Genomic DNA, 22,905 nt, shown 5'->3' on the forward strand with positions numbered 1-22,905 from the left:
CACCCCCCGGGGAAAACCGACACATTTTCCCATTAGATCTCATTTCCCCTCACCCCCAGTGCATGTCACAGGACCTGCTGATTTGTGTGTTCACATTTTTCAAGTGCTCCCTTTACTGCTTTTTATAGATATCTATTTTTACCAGATCATCGCTGCTTCTTAATTGTTCTCATATCTTTCTTTTTTTTTTTCTGTTGTTCAAGACAGACTTAAATCAAAATAGCAGAGTGGCCCTTGAGCTTTTAGGTGATCTTTCTGAATCTCAACCCTTTCTCTTTTAGTAATGAGATCATTTCCCCTTCATGCTATTTCTTTTCAACATACATTTGTAAAAGCCCAAACTGTGTTTTTCTTTCTTGAGGACACTCAGAACTCACTTTCCTTATTTCTGCTTATTTCAGGGGTTGAGAATACAGGAAAAGCTGTCAGATTGGAAACCACAGTGCAAAGATTAATACTATCTTAATTGCACTAAAAAGCAAAACGGGAAAAGGAAATGCAAAATTTCCCTCTATTTTCCCTTCTCTTTCCATCCCACCTCTCATATTATTCCAGCCCATTCATAACAGAGACTGAACATGTTCTAGGAAGCCATCACTAGCATAGGCAAGAACACAGCTGAGTTTATGATCTATTCAGTCTCTCAACTCTCATTTTTTTACATACTTATTATCCACTTTTTCTTTAACTTTCCTGGTTTGGTATTCACTTTTCAGTTCCCCTCCTTTCATAGCCTCCCCTTGTTTAAGCTCACATTCAAATCTCCAAGGATTTCGAAATTTGAAGTCACAAAAAAATTCACTGGATTTCAGCTGTATGAACAGAGCGCATTGGGAGCCAGCGTCCGGAGTGGGAAATGATGAGGACACTCATTTTCTGAGACAGCTCAGGGACCAGTGATGCAGACCTCTTCACCTGGGTCATATCACAGACACCCACGTACAGCCTAAAGCACCAGGCCAAGAATAAGCCAGAAGTAGCACTATTCACAATAGCCCAAACCTGGAAACAATCCAAATGCCCATCAGCTAGCAGTGGTCGGCAAATTCATTAGTCAACAGAGCCAAATTATCAACAGTACAACGACTGAAATTTCTTTTGAGAAACAAATTTTTTAAACTTAAACTATATAGGTAGGTACATTGTTATTAACTTAATTAGGGTACTCCTAAGGCTTAGGAAGAGCCACACTCAAGGGGCCAAAGAACCGCATGTGGCTCTCGAGCCGCAGTTTGCCGACCACGGAGCTAGTGGATAAACAGACAGTGAAATGAACATGTATATGCAATTTCTAGAGAGGCAAGCTATAGAGATGGAGTGCAGACCAGGTTGGTAGGGCAGGAGCAAGGACTGACTGCAAACAGGCACACAGGAATTTTGGAGAAGGATGGAAGTGTTTTAAAATGAATTGTGGTGATGGCTGCACAACTATGTAAATTTACTAAAAATAATTGAGCTGTGCATTTGCATTCATGGACTGGAAGAAATGTAAATTATATTTCAATAAAGTAACTAAAAAGAGAGGGAGAAAAGAAAAAAAAGCCAAGAAGACACAATCCAGCATATATTTCCGGCCATCCTGCTCAACTCCATTCTCTTAAGAATTATCTTAGTTATGGATTACTATTCTCTTCCGGTCTTCCTTTTGGGAGTGAAATTTCTAATTTGAAGCCACAAACCAAGAAACAACCAAGCAGCCATCTTCAATACTGAAGGACTAGACACTGTGATTGTTTTGATACATATGGAAATCTCTAAATGAAGAACTGCAAGTAAATTCACTCTCTGGGACCATATTTTTCCTGTTGTCAGAAGCAACCATTTGGTTGTTAAGTCTACCCTGCTTATTGCTGTTACTTTCTACAAGCATGAGACAATGTCCTTAAGTTCACACGATTACCTTCCTCAGCTGGGGCCAAGCCTTTCTCAGCATTTCTCTATTCTTTAACTACAATAGAAATTCTTAAATAAATCAAGTCTTATTTCAAACTACTAATGATCTCTGCACCAAAAATATAAACCTCGTCTTAATTTATTGGTTTTTAGCAGCTGTTCCCAGCATGTGGAATTAGCCTGAGCATTGTCTGTAGCCACAGATGTTAAACTGTTTTCTGAAAAAGCCCTGTCCACCCCTACTGAGTATTCCCTGTCATCCACTGCCCCTCTATATTGAGTAGAGGTCAGAAAATGATTCTTTTCTTCTGAAAGGTAGGAATGCTGGTGAGCAAGGGCAGTGGTGCAAGGTTCCACTTGACCTGCGTAAAACACAGGCCACAGTGGTGCTCTCAGGTTATGATAAAGATGGCTGCAGGTGGTCCTCTCCCTGCAGTCAGGGTTTACTTTATCCTTCACCTAGATAAGGCTTGCACCACAGAGTGACTTGCATCCCTGCTGATGCATCATGTAACACCTTATGAACTCTCCTATAGTCTCAAAGTGCGATGGGATGGGATCTCTTGGCTAATTATGTGGAATAGTCTTCCAGCCAACACGCTCTCACTTGAAACTCTGCTATTTCAATGGAAATACCCCCAAAATAAGAAAACATGGACTTCCTTCATTTTCCAGGAAACCTTCCACTCAGAGTGGTTCCATCATCATTATTTTTTGATTGACCATTTGACTATGATGCTGATGTGCTACAACAGAATGTGCCATGTCCCTACTGTCTTTGAAATCGATTACTGGGCTAAAATGACATTTTAAAACAATTGGTTGAAAGTACTAACATTCTAAACCAGTGATGGCGAACCTATGGCACGCGTGTCAGACGTAACACACGAACTCATTTTTTTGGTTGATTTTTCCTTGCTAAATGGCATTTAAATATATAAAATAAATATCAAAAATATAAGTCTTTGTTTTACTATGGTTGCAAATATGAAATAATTTCTATATGCGACACCGCACCAGAGTTAAGTTAGGGTTTTTCAAAATGCTGACACGCCGAGCTCAAAAGGTTCGCCATCACTGTTCTAAACCAAAAGCCTAAATAAATACCTAGTTCCTTATGTTGTTTTAATTCATATACAGGGGACAAATGAAAACTTTTTTTTCCATTACCATTGTGTGGTGGTTTTGCCTATCCCATCAATCTTATCTTGTAACTTTCCTCTCTGACTTGCCGATTTTTTTCTCTGCCCATCTCTCCCTCCCTTCTGCCCATCTCCCCTCCTTCTATGTGTCCCCACCCTGTGCATCCCCTCCCCTCTGTGCATCCCCTCCCCTCTGTGCATCCCCTCCTCTCTGTGCATCTCCCCCCACTCTGTCCATCCCTCTCTCCTCTGTGCGTCCCCCCTGTGCATCCCCCTGCACTCTGCATCTCCCCCCTCTGTGCATCCCCTCCTCTGTGCTACTCCCCCTTCTGTGCATCTCCCCCCTCTCCATCCATCCCTCTCTCCTCTGTACATCCCCCGCTCTATGAATCTCCCTCCACTCTATGCATCCCCCCTTTGTGCATCTCCCCCACTCTGTGCATCTCCCCCCATTGTGTATCCCCCTCCCCTCTGTGCATCTCCACCCTTTATGTATTCCCCCCCTGGCCATTTGAGATGTTCCAGCAGAAGATGAACCCTCCCCTTGTGCTCTGGAGACAGGCCATGGACGGCAGTGTCAGAATGGCACTGTGTGCAAGCCTGGGTGGGATGGGCCCAGGCACGGCATCACCAACTTCGACAACTTCGCCTTCGCCATGCTCACGGTGTTCCAGTGCATCACCATGGAAGGCTGGACAGACGTGCTATACTGGGTACGTAGCTTGCGATGGGCAGCGGCAGGGAGTCCGGAAAACTTCAAGGCTTCCTTCCCTCGACATCTCCCTTGTTTACCTCCCATGACTTTGATGGAGAGGCTGATGAATGTCTTTGAGTTCTTTCAGGCCTTTCCTGAGAGACAAAGCAAACACTCACTCTCCCTGTGACAAGTCTCTCTTTGCCACCAGCCTCAGAGAAATGCCTTTCAGTGTGTGCTACGCTTTTCTAGTAAGAAACATGGCAGGCGTAACACAGGATCCCATTCACTCCTCTCCCACTATTGGGTTTTTTTCTTCCTACTATTGTCTTGCCTCTGTCCCCAAAAGATACATCATTTATAATTTTTAGACAGATCATTTATAATTAAAGAGAAACATTAGGCCTGGTCTTCTAAAAAGAAGCCATTTTTAAAAATATATATTTTTATTGATTTCAGAGAGGAAGAGAGAGAAATGGAAACATCAATGATGAGAGAGAATCATTGATTGGTGGCCTCCTGCACACCCTACACTGGGAATCAAGCCCACAACCCTGCCACGTGCCCTAACCAGGAATCAAACTGTGACTTGGTCAACGCTCACTCACTGAGCCACACCAGTCAGGCAGAAGCTATTTTTATTGAATGGTGTAGCATTACAGAATGCTATTATATTCTTATTTCTCAGAGTAATCTTACCTTTCATATGAGAATAGTCCAGACAAATACATTGCTGGCTTTCTTAGTGTTAACAAAACATGCTGGTGCTTACATGATGCATATTTAGAAACTATACTCCTTAAGTGTCAGCCATTTGACAGCAAATCTTTAAAAATCTTTTGCCCCTTTTCATGTCCATCAGCCAACAGTACTTTGCCACCTTTGAGCCACTGAAGGGATTTTGGTGCAGCCTATCCCACAGGCAAATACACACATCATGTTTGAGCAGTCTCCATTTGGCAGAGTTAAATCCATTATTTATAAAAACTCCAGGAAACATAATTCTTTATAGTATCTCCTATTTTAGCAGGAAATGATTCACCAGAATCCAGTGTTGTTCTCTAACATTTGAGTGAAAATGCTTGTTCCATTCTTGAAAATACCATCTCACCTAGCATTTTGCAAACAGTCATATGTATTTGGCCATCCTGAAAACCTTTGAGAGCATGCTTAAGGAACAGTGTCTGCACACTAAAGCATGGAAGAGGGGTGATGCCTCCCCATCAAGCAGAGCTGCCAGACAGGCAGGAACTAATTCTATGAGGGGTGCTAACTTCTTTCTGAATCAGAAAAGTTTGTAGCAACATGGAGATGTGATATAGTGTATTGTATCCTCTAAATTTTTATAAGCATCATATTCTATTGATTAAAAACCCCATTTCCCAGTTTTTATGTTGTAGTGGACATGCTGAAACCCAGTGTTGCTATGAAATTGCACCTCTCTGCAAATGACTACTTGAAACTTTCCTGAGCACCTTGTACCTAGCAAACATTTACTGAGCATTCCTTGCATGCCAGGGGTGCCCCTATGGACTGAGAATTCAGACTAAAAAACATCCAGTTCAGACTGAAAAGCTCAGTCTAGGGAAACACTAAATTTCAACTGAATGATGGCTACACAACCAGAACCCCGGCTGGGAAAGTTGCTGTGTTGTCATACTTTCAAAAGAAAATGAAGGCTAAATCAACCCTTCCTCAAACTAAAATGAAACTTTGAAAATATTTTCTAAGGCCTATACTGAATAAAAACTGATTTTAAATGATTTGTACAAAGAGAGGGATTGAACTTATTATACGTAGGCAAGTTTATTTCACTTCGCAAAGTTGATCAAATTCCCAAGTGGTCCTAAGGACAGAAACATCCTTTTTCAGATGGGCAGTTTGGAACGGTGTATGGAACAGTGCCTTGGAGCCTCATCAGGTGGAGCTTCAAATCCATGCCTTAAGTTGCTATGGAAACACCTTTAATGGCAGCAACTTGAGGGCAGGGTAGTGGTGGGTGAGTGTGGGGTGGGGTTGAGGGGAATAGGTATAATTTACTTTGCTAATGGCCCTGATGTATTTTTGTGATCTTCCTTCATTACATCCCTCCTCTCCCCAACCACAACTCACTGATAACCCACCAACCAGATGTGACCCAAAGAAATACTATCGTGATGAAAACGGAGTAGGGAATGAGAACAAGCACACAAATGCAACTACCAATTTTCAGCAGCTGTGTTGTGCTTTCTCCCCTGGGGTGTGTGTTGTGCTTTCTCCCCTGGGGTGCGTGTGATAGAGCTCAGGCTGGAAATGGAAAAAGTGTCAGAGGTGAAGAAACAATCCCAGGCTCATGGGACATGCCTCTCTGATTTTCCCAGCACCTTTTTGAAATGGCCATGTTATGTGTGTTTGTGTGTGTGTGTGTGACTGGGGGCGGGGGGCACACACAAAGACACACCTAAAGCTGAAACAGAGCCTCGTACTTGGGTATTCATGATGGAGGCACCTCCCAGCCCAAAGCTCCTGGCTTTCAGATAATTTCTCTGATTGCTTTGACCTTCCTATGGCCATTTCTTTCTTCCTTCCTTCTTCCTATTTTTCCCTCTTTCTTCCTTCCTCTTGAGCATTCCTCCTCCTGGCCTCTAGGCTGTATCTCTAAACCCACAGACTCTCAAATCTCAATGGGCTTTAGTATAACATGGAGCTTTCTAAAATAAAGATGCCAAGACTTCCCTCAAGCCATTGGATTAGAAGCTCCAAGTTAGACCCAAGTATCTGCAGTTTGAAAGCTCCCCGTGTGATTCTGATGCTCAAGCTGGAGTTTGAAAACCCCTAGAAGTCTAAACTATTGAATTTGAATGGTGCTGTTTTGGTCCCTGAATTTGAACCAGTGTGGGGAGATAGTTTCCATAGTAATTGGGGAAGTAGGGTCTTCTACTCAGAAGAATGCATTTCTCTTAAAATCCAAGGGACAAGTCTAGATAGAGGACATGGGAGGGAGCAACCCAGAGTTTCAATATGGCAGTGAATGGAGACCCCAGGGCTGGGTTCCTTCTGAACCACCAAACAGCAGGGAGAGACTAGATCATTGCAGCACTAAAGAAGTCAATGATTCAATCACTAGATACCACCTTGGATAGAAGAGAGTTAGAAGGTCACCAGTAGCATACAGTAGGCACCTGCCTTCTGCTATGGAAGATACTGAGTCTATTTCTCCTTTTCTCTGACATGCATTATTTAATCTTGTTGTGATTTTGAAGAGTTAGTGCACTCAAAGTAAGATCAAACTTGAATATTTCCTCAGCTATTAAACTTTGGCCAAACACTAGGTTAAGGCCCCAACTAGCTGAACAATTAGCTTAAAACATTTCCTGTACCTAGTGCCCCATTCTAGAGGTTTGTAGATGGATGGGTATGGGGATTCGGAAACTAAGACAAAACTCAGGTGTTTAGGGGTGTGGTTTCCTTGGTCAATGGCTTCTTAAGCCAAAGCCTCTCCGTTTCCTCCCAGAATGTTCACACCTCTTATGATCTAGGGTGGGAGGGGAGAGGATGGTGATCACATAAAAAGTGCGGCAGGGAGGAATTTAGGGTTGTATGGTATGACCATTGATTTCTGATTCTACTTCCAGGTGTGTTTGGTTTTTTTAACCTAATGTCCCTAGCCTTCTGCATATAATTCAAGACTACTTTCCTTATATGGTTTAGCCAAGTGCCTTCCTGAAGATATAAGAGGCTGCCAGATCAAGATGATCTGTAGGGTTCTCCTATTAGGGTCAATTTGAAACGCTGAGCATTATCCCTTCCACATTGTAGCCAGATCATGATTAAATAGATAAATATCAATCAGTTATCTGCTCAGTGCTGACTTTTTGCCCCGTACTTGAAATAGCTCCATCCATGCTCATGGCACACAGAATAACGTAGCCACTGAACTGGAGTTTGGAACCCTCAGAGAAGGTGTGAGAATTGTTCAAAAGGGAGGCAGCAGTGAGAGCAGACACCACAGAAGATTACAGAATAATTCTTCATCAAGAGAATGATGTTGACTTCTGCTCCCCCATAGCCCTTCTGATCTAGGGCCCCTAAGAATATGGCAGACTGTGGACACAGTAGAAAGCACTCTGGTCTATGTTTCCCAGACTCCTGCTCCTCCCCACCCTGCCACCATTGGGGTCACCATCTCCCCATCACCCATTGCCCATCCACTGGTTTCTCCATGATCAGTGCTTCCACTGATTTAAAAATATTAGCAATTGAGCTTTAAAATAAGATTAGAAAGAATACTTAGTGAGAAATCATGTAAAGGAAATATTTTAGAATCACAAAGAGTGTCTTCTGTAGGGTCTGAATTAGTTTGGGTTGAGCAGGAGACCTTGGGAACAAGTAGCACGTTTTGACTTTTCACAAGTCAGTTGTTGACACTGCACTCTGTCTTGTCATTCCAGTACATGTCTGCACATGCTGGGAAGATATTCCTACTGATATCTCATCTCTGGTCTCAGTGCTGCTGAAACACCCCTTGTTTATGACAAAGGCCTTTTGCATTCAGGCAGGTTGTAACTCAGGTTTTACTCTGTTTTTCTCTCCTCCTCCATGGTTTCTTCAAAAGGCCACCTCTTTTCACTAAGTATAGAAACTGAGTCTCTGAAGGCATCAGAAAAGCTGAAAGGTGGAGCTGGATTCTCTTGATGACCTAGTCATTCTAAGTTAAGAGTTGAGAAAAAAATCCTCCAGTGACCCATAAACATTCTCAGTTCTAACAGGTACCAGCGTAGAGAAGGTGGTAGGTTCTACTTAGGACCCTGTGGTCTTTAATTCGGAATCTGTATCAGAGTGTTACCCACTTACCCAGCTTTAAACAGAGAATCTGTTATCTAAACTGTAAACTGTTGATTCATGAACATATCAAGAAAGAGAATTAGCATACCTCAAAGTTATTATTTATTTACTTATTGGGTTTCATTTTATTCATTTCACTGGTGTTAGGTGAGTCCTTATTATTCAGTAAGGCCTGAGTTGGGCCTGGGAGGGGCTGGTGAGGAGAAGAAGGCCTGCTCTCAAGGAGTTTAGGATCTAGTTTGAGAGACAGGGGCCACACAAAGACATGTGTCTTAACAATACGGAGCAACACAGAGAGCAGGGAGAGCATTGCAAGGGCATCGGGACCAGGAACAGGTGGGATTTTGCTGGCCTTGAGCCTGAATGAGGAGCAAGAGGGCTCCTCTGCCTGGGAGAGCAAACTTCGTAACAGTTTAGGAGATTGAAGAGAACTGGGTTTCAGCTTCTCTCAACAGACCCAAGAAATAGCTCTGCTGCCCAGGTGCTGTCACCAAGTGTTTAAAGGATCAATTGGGCTCTAGTCACAGGCATCAGACTTGGCCCAGGCCTGGTGGCTGCTCAGGACAACAAGCATGTCTTCTGCCCCCTACACATGTCTTCTGTCCTCTCCACGGCTCCTGACCTTCCCCTGGAAGTTAATGCACAATCCCATCTGAGTGGAGGGATTTTTAAAAAGAGATTTTAGATGGAGGGCTTGCCTTCTCTGTGTTAGGAGCCCATAGGTGTCTTTAACATGCAAACCAGGCTTTTTACTGCGCTCCGAGGCTCGCACAGGTTTTCTGTGCAGAACAATGAGCAGGCGTAGGGGCAGAAAGGAGTCAGGTGAGACCTGTTATCTGCTATGCTGCTCTCTCAGTGACGGTGGGTGGACACCCCACATCCTAGCAAGCAAGGTGACAAAGGTCACGAGTAGTCACAGATTTATCGAGTCTTTGCTCAGGGCACTGGCATTTTTGGCAGCAGCAAACCCTGTCCTCTAATGACACTGTATAAAGTGCTGTGACTTTTATTGGTTTACACCCCCTGCCTTTGTTGGCAAGTGACAGCTTCTTTTGGCATTAGCTGTAACAGTCAATCTCTTCAGATTCATGGTGCCTGTGCCAAGCCTTACAGAAGAAAGACACTGCTTGAAAACCCAGAGAAATCAGCTAATTTTGAGAGTGGCCTAGAGCGAGTAGTGGCCAAGAGGTGTTCCTGATGTTTTTTCTTTTTTGGGGGGGAGGGAATATACATTGACTTAAAGTTGGATTCCCGTCAAGGAATTAGATTGAATGGTTTCAGAAAAGTCTTCTGTATTTTCATTCAGCATTGCCTTTGTCCACTGATTCTAGGGCCAGTGAGCTGTGTGTTTCAGCAAAGGCAGGGCCGCATGTCGCTGTTGGCCCTGGAGGCACAATGCTGTGGACGGTGCACATCGGGAGGTCTTTCCACGCGCCTTCCCTAGGAAAGTCAGAACATTGCTGTGCTGCAGGCCTAAAACAACTAGCTTTCATGGTTAGAAAGGACCTATCCTTTTTCACCTCTAAATCAGGGTGTCAGCCATCTGGGTCATTTTTTGAAAACGTGACTGTATTTATTCTCTCTTCTAAATAGCTCCATTAGCTGATTTAAGACATCGATCTCATCCCCAAGCATTGCCCTACTTCAGAGACACTCAGCACTGTCAGTGCTCTACCCAGGCTGCCCCAAAAGTAGGTGGCCTAGAATAAAGAAGAGAAAGTAAGAGGGAAAACAAAGGAGCTCCCTTCTCTCTGGCCAGAGCCGGGCAACCAGAGAACCCCTCTTGTGGTTGTTGAGCATTGCCTACTAAGGGGGTGCTGGGCTCCTAAGACCACCTTGGAAGCTCGCTAATCTCTCATTTGTCCTCCTACCCCTCACCTACTATTCCATCTGAACCTCTGAAAGAACTCTCCCACAGCTGAGGAAGAAGCCAAAGCAGAAACATAGGGCAATGGGGAGAGGATGCGGCCTTGGCTGTGGGGAATCTATGGGTCCTGAGTGCATCTGTGCAATATCTGTGGGTGATGTGGTCTGTAGCTCCATTCACTTGAGGTTATTAATGGCACAGAAGACAAGACATTCAAACTAAAAACAAGGGCCCAAGGACATCTCCAAGGCTCACGGGTTTGTTGACTCATCAGAGCTGTGGGGCCTGGAAGACTATTTTCTGTTTATTAAGTCGTCACAAAATTTAGGGAGTATGAGGAAGCAGTCAGGAGAGATTTCATTTCAAGGAGCCAACCAGCCCTGCCTCCCACTCATCCTTCTCCCGGGCTCCAGAGGCAGCTCTATAAGGGTGAACTGGTGAGCATGCCATTGCCTCCTGGAACTGCCTGTTCCCAGTGGTCTTGTTCTGAGGGAGCTGAGACCTGGGATCCAGGAGGAACAAGGGAACTTCTTCAGAACAGAGCCCTTGATCCCCTACCCTCCCTTGTGGAAGCGCTACCCTAGGGTTAGCACAGAACAAGCTGGTTGGTCAGTCACATGGTCAGAACAGCTGTGAGATTGTACGCAGTGTGCTGTGTGTATGCACCTTTTCTCTGGTGAGAGTCCACAGTTCTCTTCAGCCTTCTCTGACCTCCCCACCCTCCCAAAAGAGAAAAGATGCACTAAATTAAGGACGAAGAAAGGACCTCTCTGACCTTCATCGGCAGGACTTAATCTGAGAGAGGAAAGGTGGGACACTCAAGGCTTTACCTGACCTTGCATCGGCATCCATAGACGCCTCCTCACAGATGCCCCCTCCCACCTCAGGCTGCTTCTAACCCGGTGGTTCTCACTGTAGCCCAGAACACATGTCTTACACATGGTAGGCACTCGGTACATACTTATTGAACAAATAGGGACTCTTACCAAGACTGCTACCAAGAATAATAGAAGGAAGATGTCACCATGCCCATAATAAAATGTGACATACAGATGCTGGTATCACATGACCAGCATTGCCATCATTACCATCCACCAGCTCACTGTGGCTCCCATGCTTTTCTCCTTCCTAATCTCCTTCCACCAACCCCAGCACTGCTTGAACTAGTGCAGTTTTGTTTTCCTCCTGGCAGTGAAGATGTTACTGGACTTCCTTCTGCTGGCTTGGTTTCCTATCAGCCTTGGTGCAGAAAGTCACCTTCTGGTTGAAGGAGGCTCCTGGCTCCCTGAGATGAGGCAGCTCTGACTCATGGGGCAGCTCTCGCCCTGCCTCCTCACTGTTGCTGTTGTGTTGCACATTTTATGGTTCAGCCACTGGGAAAAGCCTCCATCCCAGAACCAGGATGGCTGTCCAGTTGTAGGCTCTATTTTTAACAACCACCAAGTTCCTAGGAAAGCCCCATTTCCACCACAGGATGATATGCCCTCCAGGCTTCCTCCTACTCCTGCTTCCCTTGCCCAGCCTGGCCCTGCTTGTTCTCATGCCTCACAAGCCACTCTTGCCTTTTGGATTCCAATAACCCTGCATGTTTACCTCTACAACAGCGTTCACCACCTTGTGTTGTGGTTGCCTTTTATTGATTTGTTCCCCCTTCAAGCCCAGGCTTCCTGACAGCACAGTGCCTGGCACATATCAAACTCATTCATTCACTCAACAAATCTTTACTGAGCACCTGCTGCCTGCAAGGCATTGTTCTAGGCCAGTGGTCGGCAAACCGCAGCTCACAAGGCACATGCGGTTCTTTGGCCCCTTGAGTGTGGCTCTTCCACAAAATACCACGTGTAGGCGCACACGTACAGTGAGATTGAAACTTCGTGGCCCATGCACAGAAGTTGGTTTTCGGCCTGGGCCAGTCTATTTTGAAGAAATGGCATTAGAAGAAGTGGGGGGAGTCAGTCGGTCGGGCGACAGGAGACACAGCGCAGGCGGGCTGTGGGATACGCAGTGCGGGGGAGGTATATTGTTTTGAGGTACATTCACTGAGGTCGACCCCTTCCAACTCTCCCATCCACACTTGTCTATCTGAAACAAGTATACAAGATGAGTGTGGACGTTTTTAGCAAAGGCCAGCTTAGGAGTACCCTAATTAAGTTAATAACAATGTACCTACCTATATAGTTTAAATTTAAAAAATTTGGCTCTCAAAAGAAATTTCAATCGTTGTACTGTTGATATGTGGCTCTGTTGACTAATGAGATTGCCGACCACTGTTTTAGCCTCTTGGGATACAACAGTGAATAAAACAGGCCCAAACTGCCTGTCTTCACGGTGCTTACATTCCAGCATGGAAGACAAGCACATAATAAATGCGTAAATTGTAAGTTAGAAAGTGATAAGCACTATGTAAAAAACAGCAGGGTGTGTGGAGGTGTGAATGATCAATAAACTTGTATTAAGTTGAGTTAAATTTGGCATGGTTCAGTGACATTGTTGAGAATTCTTCTTTTCCTCCCTGACCCAGTTTAACAAATGACCCTCACACCCTTGACATAATTTTTGTACTTTGCACCATGATTACATTTGATAGATTTCTCTAACCAAAGTATGGTAACCCCAGATAAATATTAATAGATTTGCAAAGAATATATTGGTAGGTAATACTTTTACCAGTCAGATTAGGTAGGTCACTTGTCAATCTTTTTATTCACAGCAAGCAAAGAACATATTTGTCCAGCATACATACTCAGGGCCCCTGAGGGTAGCACTGTCCCAGCACACCTGGAGCTCATTTCAGGCACCTGGCAGTGGTCAGGGAACTTCAGCATGCTTTAGGATCACCTGGGTGATTAATATGGGCTCATTGAATTCTCTAAATTCTCTAAACCAGTGGTTCTCAACCTTCTGGCCCTTTAAATACAGTTCCTCATGTTGTGACCCAACCATAAAATTATTTTCGTTGCTACTTCATAACTGTAATGTTGCTACTGTTATGAATTGTAATGTAAATATCTGATATGCAGGATGGTCTTAGGCGACCCCTGTGAAAGGGTCATTCAACTGCCAAAGGGGTCGCGACCCACAGGTTGAGAACCGCTGCTCTAAATGCTGGGCCCAGCTGAGGTCCAGGTGGCAGGCCCCATTGGGAAAGTCTCCTTCTCCCACATCCTGGAAGCTTCCAGCTCTCTAGCTCTAGCAGTAAGAGCTGAGGCACATCCAACACCAAGCTCAGATGCAGTGGAAGATTTAATGTCACGTAAACCCAAGTGAATTAAAATCATTCCTTGCTGAAGGAATTATTTTTTGAGGCAACCCACCTTCTTAGACAAGTGGATAGAAAACATTGGGGAACTTTTTTTGTTCCAGAAAATAAAATAACAGAGAGAACCAGACAAGATCTCTCTTAAGGCAGAGCCTGCAAAAGTCCCTGACAGTTCAGGTAAAGGCCATAAGTATTCTGAGTATAGGTGATGCAGGGGTAGCAATGAGCCATGACCCACATAGACAGACACAAAGGTCAACCCCATTCGTCTCCTCCAGTTTCTCTCCACTGCCTCTCTACCTGCCTCCTCGCTTTGACTCAGTTCTGCTTTCCCTCTTTCCTAACTTTCCTTCATCTTTCCAGATGCAGGACGCTATGGGCTATGAGTTACCCTGGGTGTATTTTGTCAGTCTGGTCATCTTTGGATCCTTTTTCGTTCTAAATCTGGTTCTCGGTGTGTTGAGCGGGTAAGCTGACCATTTCTATGTCCTCCTTACAATGCAGCCGAGCAAGGTCCCAGGTTCCACTCTGTCCATCGCCAGGATCCTCAGGGATGGGACCCTAAGAGGCCCAGGAAAACCAGGGGAAAACCCCAAATTCTGACCCATTGGCGGGCAGGCTGTTTGGCCTCTGATTTTCACCTAGAGGACCGGGGTCCTGGCGCTGCATGGGTCGGTGTCTGGAGCCAATGATGGGTGCTGGGCCATGCTCGACTGCTGTGTGCACCTCACTAACTATCATTCCGTTCTTCCAGGTCAATGATGCCGTAGGAAGGGACTGGCCCTGGATCTATTTTGTTACACTAATCATCATAGGGTCATTTTTTGTACTTAACTTGGTTCTCGGTGTCCTTAGCGGGTAAGCAGGACCAAGGAAAAAGGTCTTGATTTTTCCATTTTATTTACTCTTTCTGCTATTCCTGGCTTTATTCTTTTACTGGCTCTGATGAACCTGGGATAAGGGGCCACCTCAGGAGCCTTGAAGTGAATGTCCTTGGCCTGGCTGGGCAGAGGGTCAAATGTACAAATGATAAATTCTTTGGTTCAGGCTCCACCAGGAGATGCCATGGCCCACCTGTCTCCTGCCAGCTCATCCAAGCTCCTCCCTCTCTCAAGCAGCTGCTTGGGTAGGCAGGTGCTTCTTGTACCTGAGGAGCATCATGGCGACACCATGGCCCGGGGAGGCTTTGGCAGCTGGAATTGGAGGGAAGAGTCACAGACTGTGCTTCAGCATATGCGGCAGTCCTGCAGAGGGCCCTTGCCTGACCATTGGGCCAGTCCCAGTGTGTGCCCGGCTCACAGTAAAGATGAGGGAGCCAGGGTAATAAGAGTTTCAGTGTTGAACCAGGGTAATAAGAGTTTGATTTAAACTATAAATAAACAAATGCAGACTAAATATATAATTCCCTTTGATTCTAATGCATAGACTGAGCAGTCCATGTCTGAATGAAAAGAGCACTTAGCTCTTTAAAGCCCTAGATTATTTGAGAACTGAAGAGAGGCAATGTAGTTTTTTTTTCAGTTTATCTACTTGGCTCCACATATAAAGCCTGCTTGATTTTGGCCTTTGCTCAGATGAAGTTAGAAAGTGGTAGAAGCAGCAGAGGTACGGGGCATCGAGGAGCCCTGGGGATGGCTGCCTTTGCCATGGGACTCACTGGATTTCCTCAGTCCACTTTCCTCATAAGCCCACCCAGCCGTGCCAAGGCCTAACACCTAAATGCTCCTGGTAGCCTGCTCCTGGGTGTCACGCTCTGCTGCCTTGGCTAGGAGGGAGGGGTGCAGTCTATTTCTGCTCTGCTCCAGACAAGTCAACTGCTTTGAATAGCCTATCCTAGATCTCTAGGGACATTAATTCTGGGGGAAAGTCAGGGCTAGGGAGAAAGATTGATCTTCATTTTTACTCAGTAATAAACCAGGAATGGCTACTCCCACCTCCTGCCACAGCCTAATGCAATGCAGGAGCAACAGGTTTAGTCTTAGGAACTGGGTGAAGGAAGGACTCTGCTTCCACCCTCACCCTTTCCCCTGGTAGGTGGCTTGTTAGAGACTTTGATGACATCATGCCTCTGCCAAGGTAAGACCACACAGGAAACGAGAGTATTCCCTCGGGGGTAAGAGTGATGAGTTCAAGAGAAGCTCCTGATTAGCTGCCTGGAAGGTGGAAGGGCTTACATATTTGTGTTCCAACATGAGAAAATGCCCCTGGGTTTCTATGTAAATCACCAAGGAAAGCATGGAAATCAGCCTCATCCCCACTGAAGACAGAATTTAGCTATCCCAGCCCTGCACTTGCTGGAAGCATTACGTGGAGCGATGTCACCTCTTTAAGCTTTATTTCCCCATCAGAAAACATCAAGATAACAATAGGTTGTTGGGATGATAAAATAAGATCATTTATGTGAAATACTTAGCATATAGTAAATGCTCAGTAATAGTGCTACCATTTACAATGGTTATTGCTTACTTGGTGCCTATCATAACTGGAATCAGTGACTAGAATCATCAAAAGTTAGATTTTAAAGATGAGGAAAGTGAGCCCAGAGGTGTTAAGCGACTTGCATGGTGTCACTTGGTTGGTAAATAGCAGAACAAGGCTCCCATCTTCCCGTCATTGCCCATTGGGTACACATTGAATGACCTTGAACTGAAATACAACCCAGAGCTCTGAACCTCTAGAAAAATTTCTAATGATTCCATTTTCTTCCCCCAGAAATTAGAAACAAATCTAAGGGAAATACGCCTACCCCACCCTGGAATCTTGTTTTGAGAGTGGGAACTAGACTACAAACACCCCTCCTCAAGCAGAGAACCTGCCCCTAGTCCTTGCCCCCAAGAAAAATCATCTTCCTGGTGGTATCAGAGCAAAGATGTCAGCCGTCAGCAGCTGCTGACCTGAGAGAAAAGCTGTTGGAGACCTGGCTTGGCTCAGTCACAGTGAGAGGGTGTGTAAAAACGCCAGCCCAAAGCCTGGCGAGTAGTAACACTCAGAGCGTGTGTGGACTCTGAATAGGAGCACCAGACCTTCAGACCTCGGCACCTTGAGTCCTTGGTCCACAGTGGCTGACCTTGCCCGAGCAGTGCCTGCTGCTCAGAGCTCCGCAACATCTGACAGAACTTCGCCCAAGGCCTCCTGGGCCCCTGGGCACACCCTCTGCTGGTACAAAGAAATGTCCGTGGGTGAGCAGCTCCCCTTCCTGGGTTCAGGAACTCTTTCTAACCTGTCAAGAGGGCCAGCCAACCTGAATGGGCCACCCTGAGCCCATGAAGTGACATGGACTCAGGCTCCTGCTGCCTGACTAGCTGGTGGTGGCAGGTTTGGGTTTGAATCAATGTCTAGGCAGGACCACAGGAATGCAGCAAACTCCCACTTGTTCATCAGTCAGACTCCTGAGTAAGCCAACCTGCCAGAAGCATTCAGGGAAGTCTCAGAGCCTATGAAACTCACTGCAGCAATGAGGCATGACCAGGAGCCAGCATTCTCTGTCAGGCTCTGTCCGGGGAGCATCAGGTAGATTAACTCATGCAGTGCCCCCAACAACCCTCTAAGCTAGTGCTATTCACACCTTCATGTTAGAGAGAACAAAAGTGAGCTTTCCATGAATTCCTACCTTACTTCTGACAGGTGAAAAGGTGAGGATCCAGGTTAAATCCAAGCAATGTGAACCCATAACCTCATTCCTTACCTCCATGTTATACTGTCCCCCAACCAATTTGGCTGGTTAATCCTATGTCCTGAAGTTATAGTAAAAAAGGAGAGAGATGAAGAACGGAACTGCTGTGAGGAAGGGCGAGAGAGCAGGCAGCAGCCCTGGTCCATGGCAGGCTCCTGGAACAGCCAGCGGGAGCAGAGTCCCAGGAGGAAGGTGTAGAGCCAGCGCCAGAGGCTGCAGCAGGGCAGGGCTGTTCAACATGGGGGTTGGCAGCCAGAAAGTCCTAGCAGTTCCTCAGAGAGAGCAGCCCTCACTCAGCAGCACTGCAGGCTTGGAGCATTCTGGGACTGGGGGCATTAGCCTGCAGTTGTCAGTTAAGAGTAACTCACGTTCAAATTATGTCCCTTGGCACCAAGAAAAGGTTAAAGTGTGCTTGGAGCTTGCCGCTCATGAAGGTAGGGAAGATGACACTCATGAAGCTTCCATTTAAAAGGTGGGAATAAAAAATGTTGGTCTTCAGAGGGTCCTTTGGGTGTTCTTCATCTAGGATACTCACATATCCTCACAGGGCTGGACAGTGTCAGTGGAAAGAATTTACATGTTCATTGCCTATTGGTCCTCGCAGGCCTGGTATTACAGATATGAATCAGGTTATATTTGTGTTCCCCTTGAGAAGGCTCACTCTCCAGCCTATCAGAATTACAACAGCAGTGACGGTGAGAGTCTCAAAACTGCACTGGACGCTGTAATCAGTTGCAAGTCCCTGGACTCTGGAATCCAGTCACTTTTTGTTTTTAAGTTATTGTGAACAGAGGGCTTCAGACCTGTGCCTCCAGTTGACAAGGGGCCCAGTACCGCTAGGTGGGTAGGCATCCAGTTCTTTTCCCCTGGGGAGATGTGCATGTCTCTCTCCCCCAAAAGCAGAGAGCCGGGTGGGTAAGCATGTTACCACCTAAAGGCATAATTGGACCATGGCACAACACCCAGGTCCGGACGGAAGCAAGAGAAAGGCCAGGGTGAACATGCCTCGTGGGTGGAAGCAGAAGAGATGGCAGCATAGACAGTTGATTCTCATTATTCTGTGATGTCCCCACAAATGCTGAGTATCAATCCCGAACCATTGGTCCCAGGAGAAATACAGGGCGAGGTTCCTGCTAGTCTCTGATCACACCATTCTAATCAAGTGATCAGTACATAACCATGCATTTTGTGTGTTTCTCTAATACACATTGTTGATTCATTAGCATTGGACTTATGGCCAACAGCACTGTAACTCATGCCTGAAAAAAGCTCATCTAGCATATGTATTTTCTCCAGGAGGCACCTCACAGCCTTCTTTCACTTGGGACACTGGACAGCACTTCAGCACTATGCTTGGGGGCTGTTTTAAACAGCAGAATCAACAACAAAAACACAAAAGTGGCAATGAGCACACCATAAAAACTGTGGCAATAAACAGACCATAAAAAGGAGACCTCTGTTCACAGTCTGAGAGCTGAAACAAGAAGGCAACGGGTCACCTTGTCTGACCTCAGCTGGGGATGTGACTCAGTTTTCTTCCATTTTACAGATGTCTGCAGAAGACCTCACAGGCACACGAGTAATTGACTTGGGGTTACGAATAAAGTTTAGCGGGTAGGCAAATTCGCAAATACAGAAGCTGTGAATAATGAATCTCGACTGTATGGGTCATAGAGGGCCTGGAGCACCAGCCGTCGGTATTGAGGATTTTCCACTTGCACGTCCCTGTGCTCGCTTTACACCAGTGAGCGCTGGTCCTCTGGCTCTCCACCCCACCCTCATTTTTCATGTTGGCCCTTGCTGGCCAGGGAAGTGCTTCTGCCTACGACAAATCCCACAGCTGTGACTGATTGTCTAGCCGACTTGGTCCCTGGGCCCAGCACAGCCCGACAGGCTGGGGCTTCATGTCTTCATTAGCTCAGTCCCCAGAGCAGGTGCCTGGCTGGCATCCAGGCGAGGAGATAAAAGTGAGCCAGGCACTGCCACCCAGAAAAATCCCTTACTGCATGGGGTCTGGATGGGGAAACCTGGCTTACCTTCCATTAGGCTGCAGTGTGATTGTGTACCATGACCCCTGGGAGCCAAGGGGAGCCACAGGCTTCCGGTCTGACCCTGCCACTTTTCTATCCCCTTCACACCCCCCACACACCTCAGTTTTCTTTTATCACAGGGATGTTTGATGTTTACTTTGAGTCCCCAGAGGGACTGCTGGTGAGTTTTATTCTACTGGGAAGATGCTGTAATAGGTCTGGGTCAATTGTCCCTACTCCAGTTGGGCCCCAGTCCTATCCTCCCAACCCTAGAAGAAGAATGGGTAGTTGTTTTGGAACTAGAACTTGAACCCTCTGCAAAATATTCCAAAAGAGCCTAAATAAACCCTCAGTTATTTAGTCACCTTACAACTCAAACCCACTCCACAGGAGAGGGATGGAGGTGCAAATGCGTGTGGGCAGAAAGAGAGCAGAGAGAGGGGCTTTGAAGTATAGTATTGGAGTTGATTCTCACAGGGCGGGAACTTCTATATGAAGTGACTGTCTCCAGAGAGCAGGTCTATGGCCCTGGGGCAGTGTGACTAGGTACAGAGGTGTGACTAGGCAGGTGGCTGGCATCTTTCCTTGTCCACCTCAATAACAAAAGGACAGCTGGGCAAAGCAGAGCAAGGCCTCCATCGTCACTGCAAGCTGTTAATCTGGCCCCTTTTCCCTGGCATTAAACTCCCTGGGAAGGAAATGAAGGTACCCACCAGTTGGCAGGAAGCCCAATGAAAAACAAGTTCAGTCCAATTAGAATTCAATCAAATTTAGGAAGAAAATTCCATCCAAACCAGAGCACCATTAAGGCAGCAGTTGAAGAGAACTCGTTAGTTTGAGAGCTCCCACATCTCCCAATTAAGAAGTTCCCTAGACCACTTCCAGCCCCAACCCCATTCACCATAAAAATGGTGAGCTCTAACACCCGTGCTCTCCAAAGCAGCACTAGCAAAATGCGCATAGCAGCCAGTGGGTGTGGTGAGAGAGCCAGCTAATGTCACCCAGTAGATTCAGGGGCTGAGCCTGTGCCCACTATGGTTTGTTGGTGTGTCCTTCCTTCCAAGGTGCTTCTGTAGAGTTTCTGGCTTGTGCAAGGAATTCTTTCAAGGTGGTTTCTGCAGCCGCCTGCCATGAACTACACCTTTACTGGTGAGAGAAGGAGGAATCATATTTCTAAGAATTAAACAAGATGCCCAATGCAACACACACACACACACACACAACTAAGGGCCCCGTTTCCTATAGACTGAGTATCAAGCAGAGAAATGCTCCTATGTACAATTTGAGAAGAAAAGACACAAACTTGCTTGGCAAGTTAAGAACTAGCCTTCTTGATCACAGCCCTCTGCTGCCAGCCCTGCCTTGCCAGGAAAGTGAATTTGAAATCAGAGAGAAATAAGGACAGAATCATAGAAAATAAATAGCCCTTCTGTCAATTTTTTCAACAGGCCCTTCTTTTGTCAAACTCCAATTCAATTCCAATTTCTGCTCATTATTACTTTAAACTGAACGCATCATTTAACTTTTATATCATCTTGATTTTATGTATTTTTCCATTATGATTAGATTTCTTTTTTAACCTAAAAGGCAGCCCCCAGGACATTTTCTTGTGTTTGGAACCCTCATTGTCTCCATGTGAGAAAGCACTTTCTCTAGATTAGAAATCCTCCCAGGCAGCTAAGAGAGGCAGGAAGAGCCCTATTCATAAGAATAGAGAAGGAGGGGGTTCATTCCCCTGGGTCTCAAATCGGTGGTGCACTGATACATATTTAACAATTGGCTCTTTAGGGGAGAAAGCCTTGGTTTATAACATTTGCCAATTCCCATGGTGTAAATATTCCCACCATGGCCAATTTCAAGCCATCACAGAGACCTCACTGAAGCCAGAGTTGGGAAGAGCCATGTACAGGTGGCTCTCGGGAGCCACTGTGGTTGAACAGGCTTCAGCACACCGGGCTCCTACACCTTTTGCCACCCAGAGGCTCTTGAGACTTTTCTCCTGCCGTCCAAAGCTGGGGAAAGGTGAATGCATGTTCCGTACTATTGTGGAGGTTTTTTTGGTTACTATTCGAAGGAGATTTCGGGTCATTGGAGAATAGTTGTTAATGAAGGCAGAGCCTGTAATCATGATCCAGGAAAAAGGGAAATGGGTTTTATCCCTCCCATTCAGTGACTCCTTCTATATATGTGAGAGCCAAGACGTAGCCTGGGATGGCTAGAGAAAGCTATCTGTGGAAGTTGGGGCATGTGGTCAGGCTTCCTAGTGCAAAGCCATCCTCACTTTTGTTTCTCCTTGTCTCCATCTCTCCTTCATGCCCCACCCACGCCCTCTTTCCATGCACTCCCTGCCCTGCCCACTCCACTCTCTCTCCAGAGAGTTCTCCAAAGAGAGGGAGAAGGCCAAGGCTCGGGGGGATTTCCAAAAGCTACGAGAGAAGCAACAACTGGAAGAGGACCTGAAGGGCTACCTGGACTGGATCACACAGGCGGAAGACATTGACCCTGAGAACGAGGATGAAGGCATGGATGAGGAGAAACCCCGAAACAGTGAGCAGCATCCTCTGTCTTGACTGGGCTCTGGGAGAGGGAAGAGATGGGGGGAGCACAGCAGAAACCTTTTACCACCAACCTTTCTTTACAGTTGTCCTCCTGGAGCAACATTGGTCTCACTGCTTGCAATCATTTGCTACTCATAGAAGTTAGTGAAATAATTATGATTGATCTGTAAAACCTCATTTTCTTTTAGGATCTTTGATCTTAAAGACAGTTTAGATTTTGCTAAGGTGCACTCTTTATTTTTAATCAGACATCCTCCTCTGGGCTCCATCTCTTTGGGCAGAGGGCAGGCTCCTGCACAGGCTTGTTACAAAGAATACTTTCCACCAAGCAGCTCCCTAGAAAGCAGGAACCTCGCCCCCTTTGCAGCAGACTTCCAAGCTCCATTGTGCTTTCTCAGGAAAAGCAGCCAAAGGTTTCTCTTAAGGAGGTTAGATTCAAAGTACTAAATGGGAAGACTGAGGAAGCCTAGAGGCATTTGACAAGTTATAGAAACTGAGCTAAATCCCTTCCTCTGGGGTTGCACGGGGCAGGCTCTCACCAGATTAGCCCTGTGGGTCTCAAAGTGTGGTCTCTGGACCAGCAGCACCTGGGAAGTTACTAGAAATGCAAACTCAGGCTGCACTTCAGATCTGCTGGCTCAGAGATCCTGGGGGTGGGGCCCAGCAATTGGTTTGAACAGCCTGCAGATGATGGAGCTGCCGGGTACATTTGAGAACCACTGCATTAGGTCCGACTATTCTCCCTGTTTCATTGGACCTCCATCTCTCTGATGACCACGCACTTGCCTTCTCTCTCTGGGTGCACTCACTCTGTGGGGCAAGCATAGGACAGGAAGGCAGCACTCCATTCTCACTAACCTTGAAAGGCTTCCCTTGGTCTTTCCTTTCAATTTCTCCCTCCGTCATTCACACTGAATCTGGTATAAAGCCCTCAGCCTCTCTGATCCCCAGGTCTCACCAGACCT

The 22,905-nt window shown here is 46.0% G+C and overlaps 1 protein-coding gene across 1 annotated transcript in view; it reads left to right on the forward strand.

The window, feature by feature from the left end:
* Positions 1-22,905, forward strand: part of CACNA1C (calcium voltage-gated channel subunit alpha1 C) — a 236,876-nt gene that overhangs the window by 49,687 nt on the left and 164,284 nt on the right. The window contains exons 5-7 of the mRNA XM_015564299.1: positions 3,552-3,748; positions 14,043-14,146; positions 21,757-21,929. Coding sequence (XP_015419785.1) covers positions 3,552-3,748; positions 14,043-14,146; positions 21,757-21,929 — 474 coding nt within the window. The remainder of the gene's footprint in view (positions 1-3,551; positions 3,749-14,042; positions 14,147-21,756; positions 21,930-22,905) is intronic.

This window comes from Myotis davidii, unplaced genomic scaffold (genome assembly GCF_000327345.1).
Source record: "Myotis davidii unplaced genomic scaffold, ASM32734v1 scaffold1031, whole genome shotgun sequence".
Taxonomy (NCBI): domain Eukaryota; kingdom Metazoa; phylum Chordata; class Mammalia; order Chiroptera; family Vespertilionidae; genus Myotis; species Myotis davidii.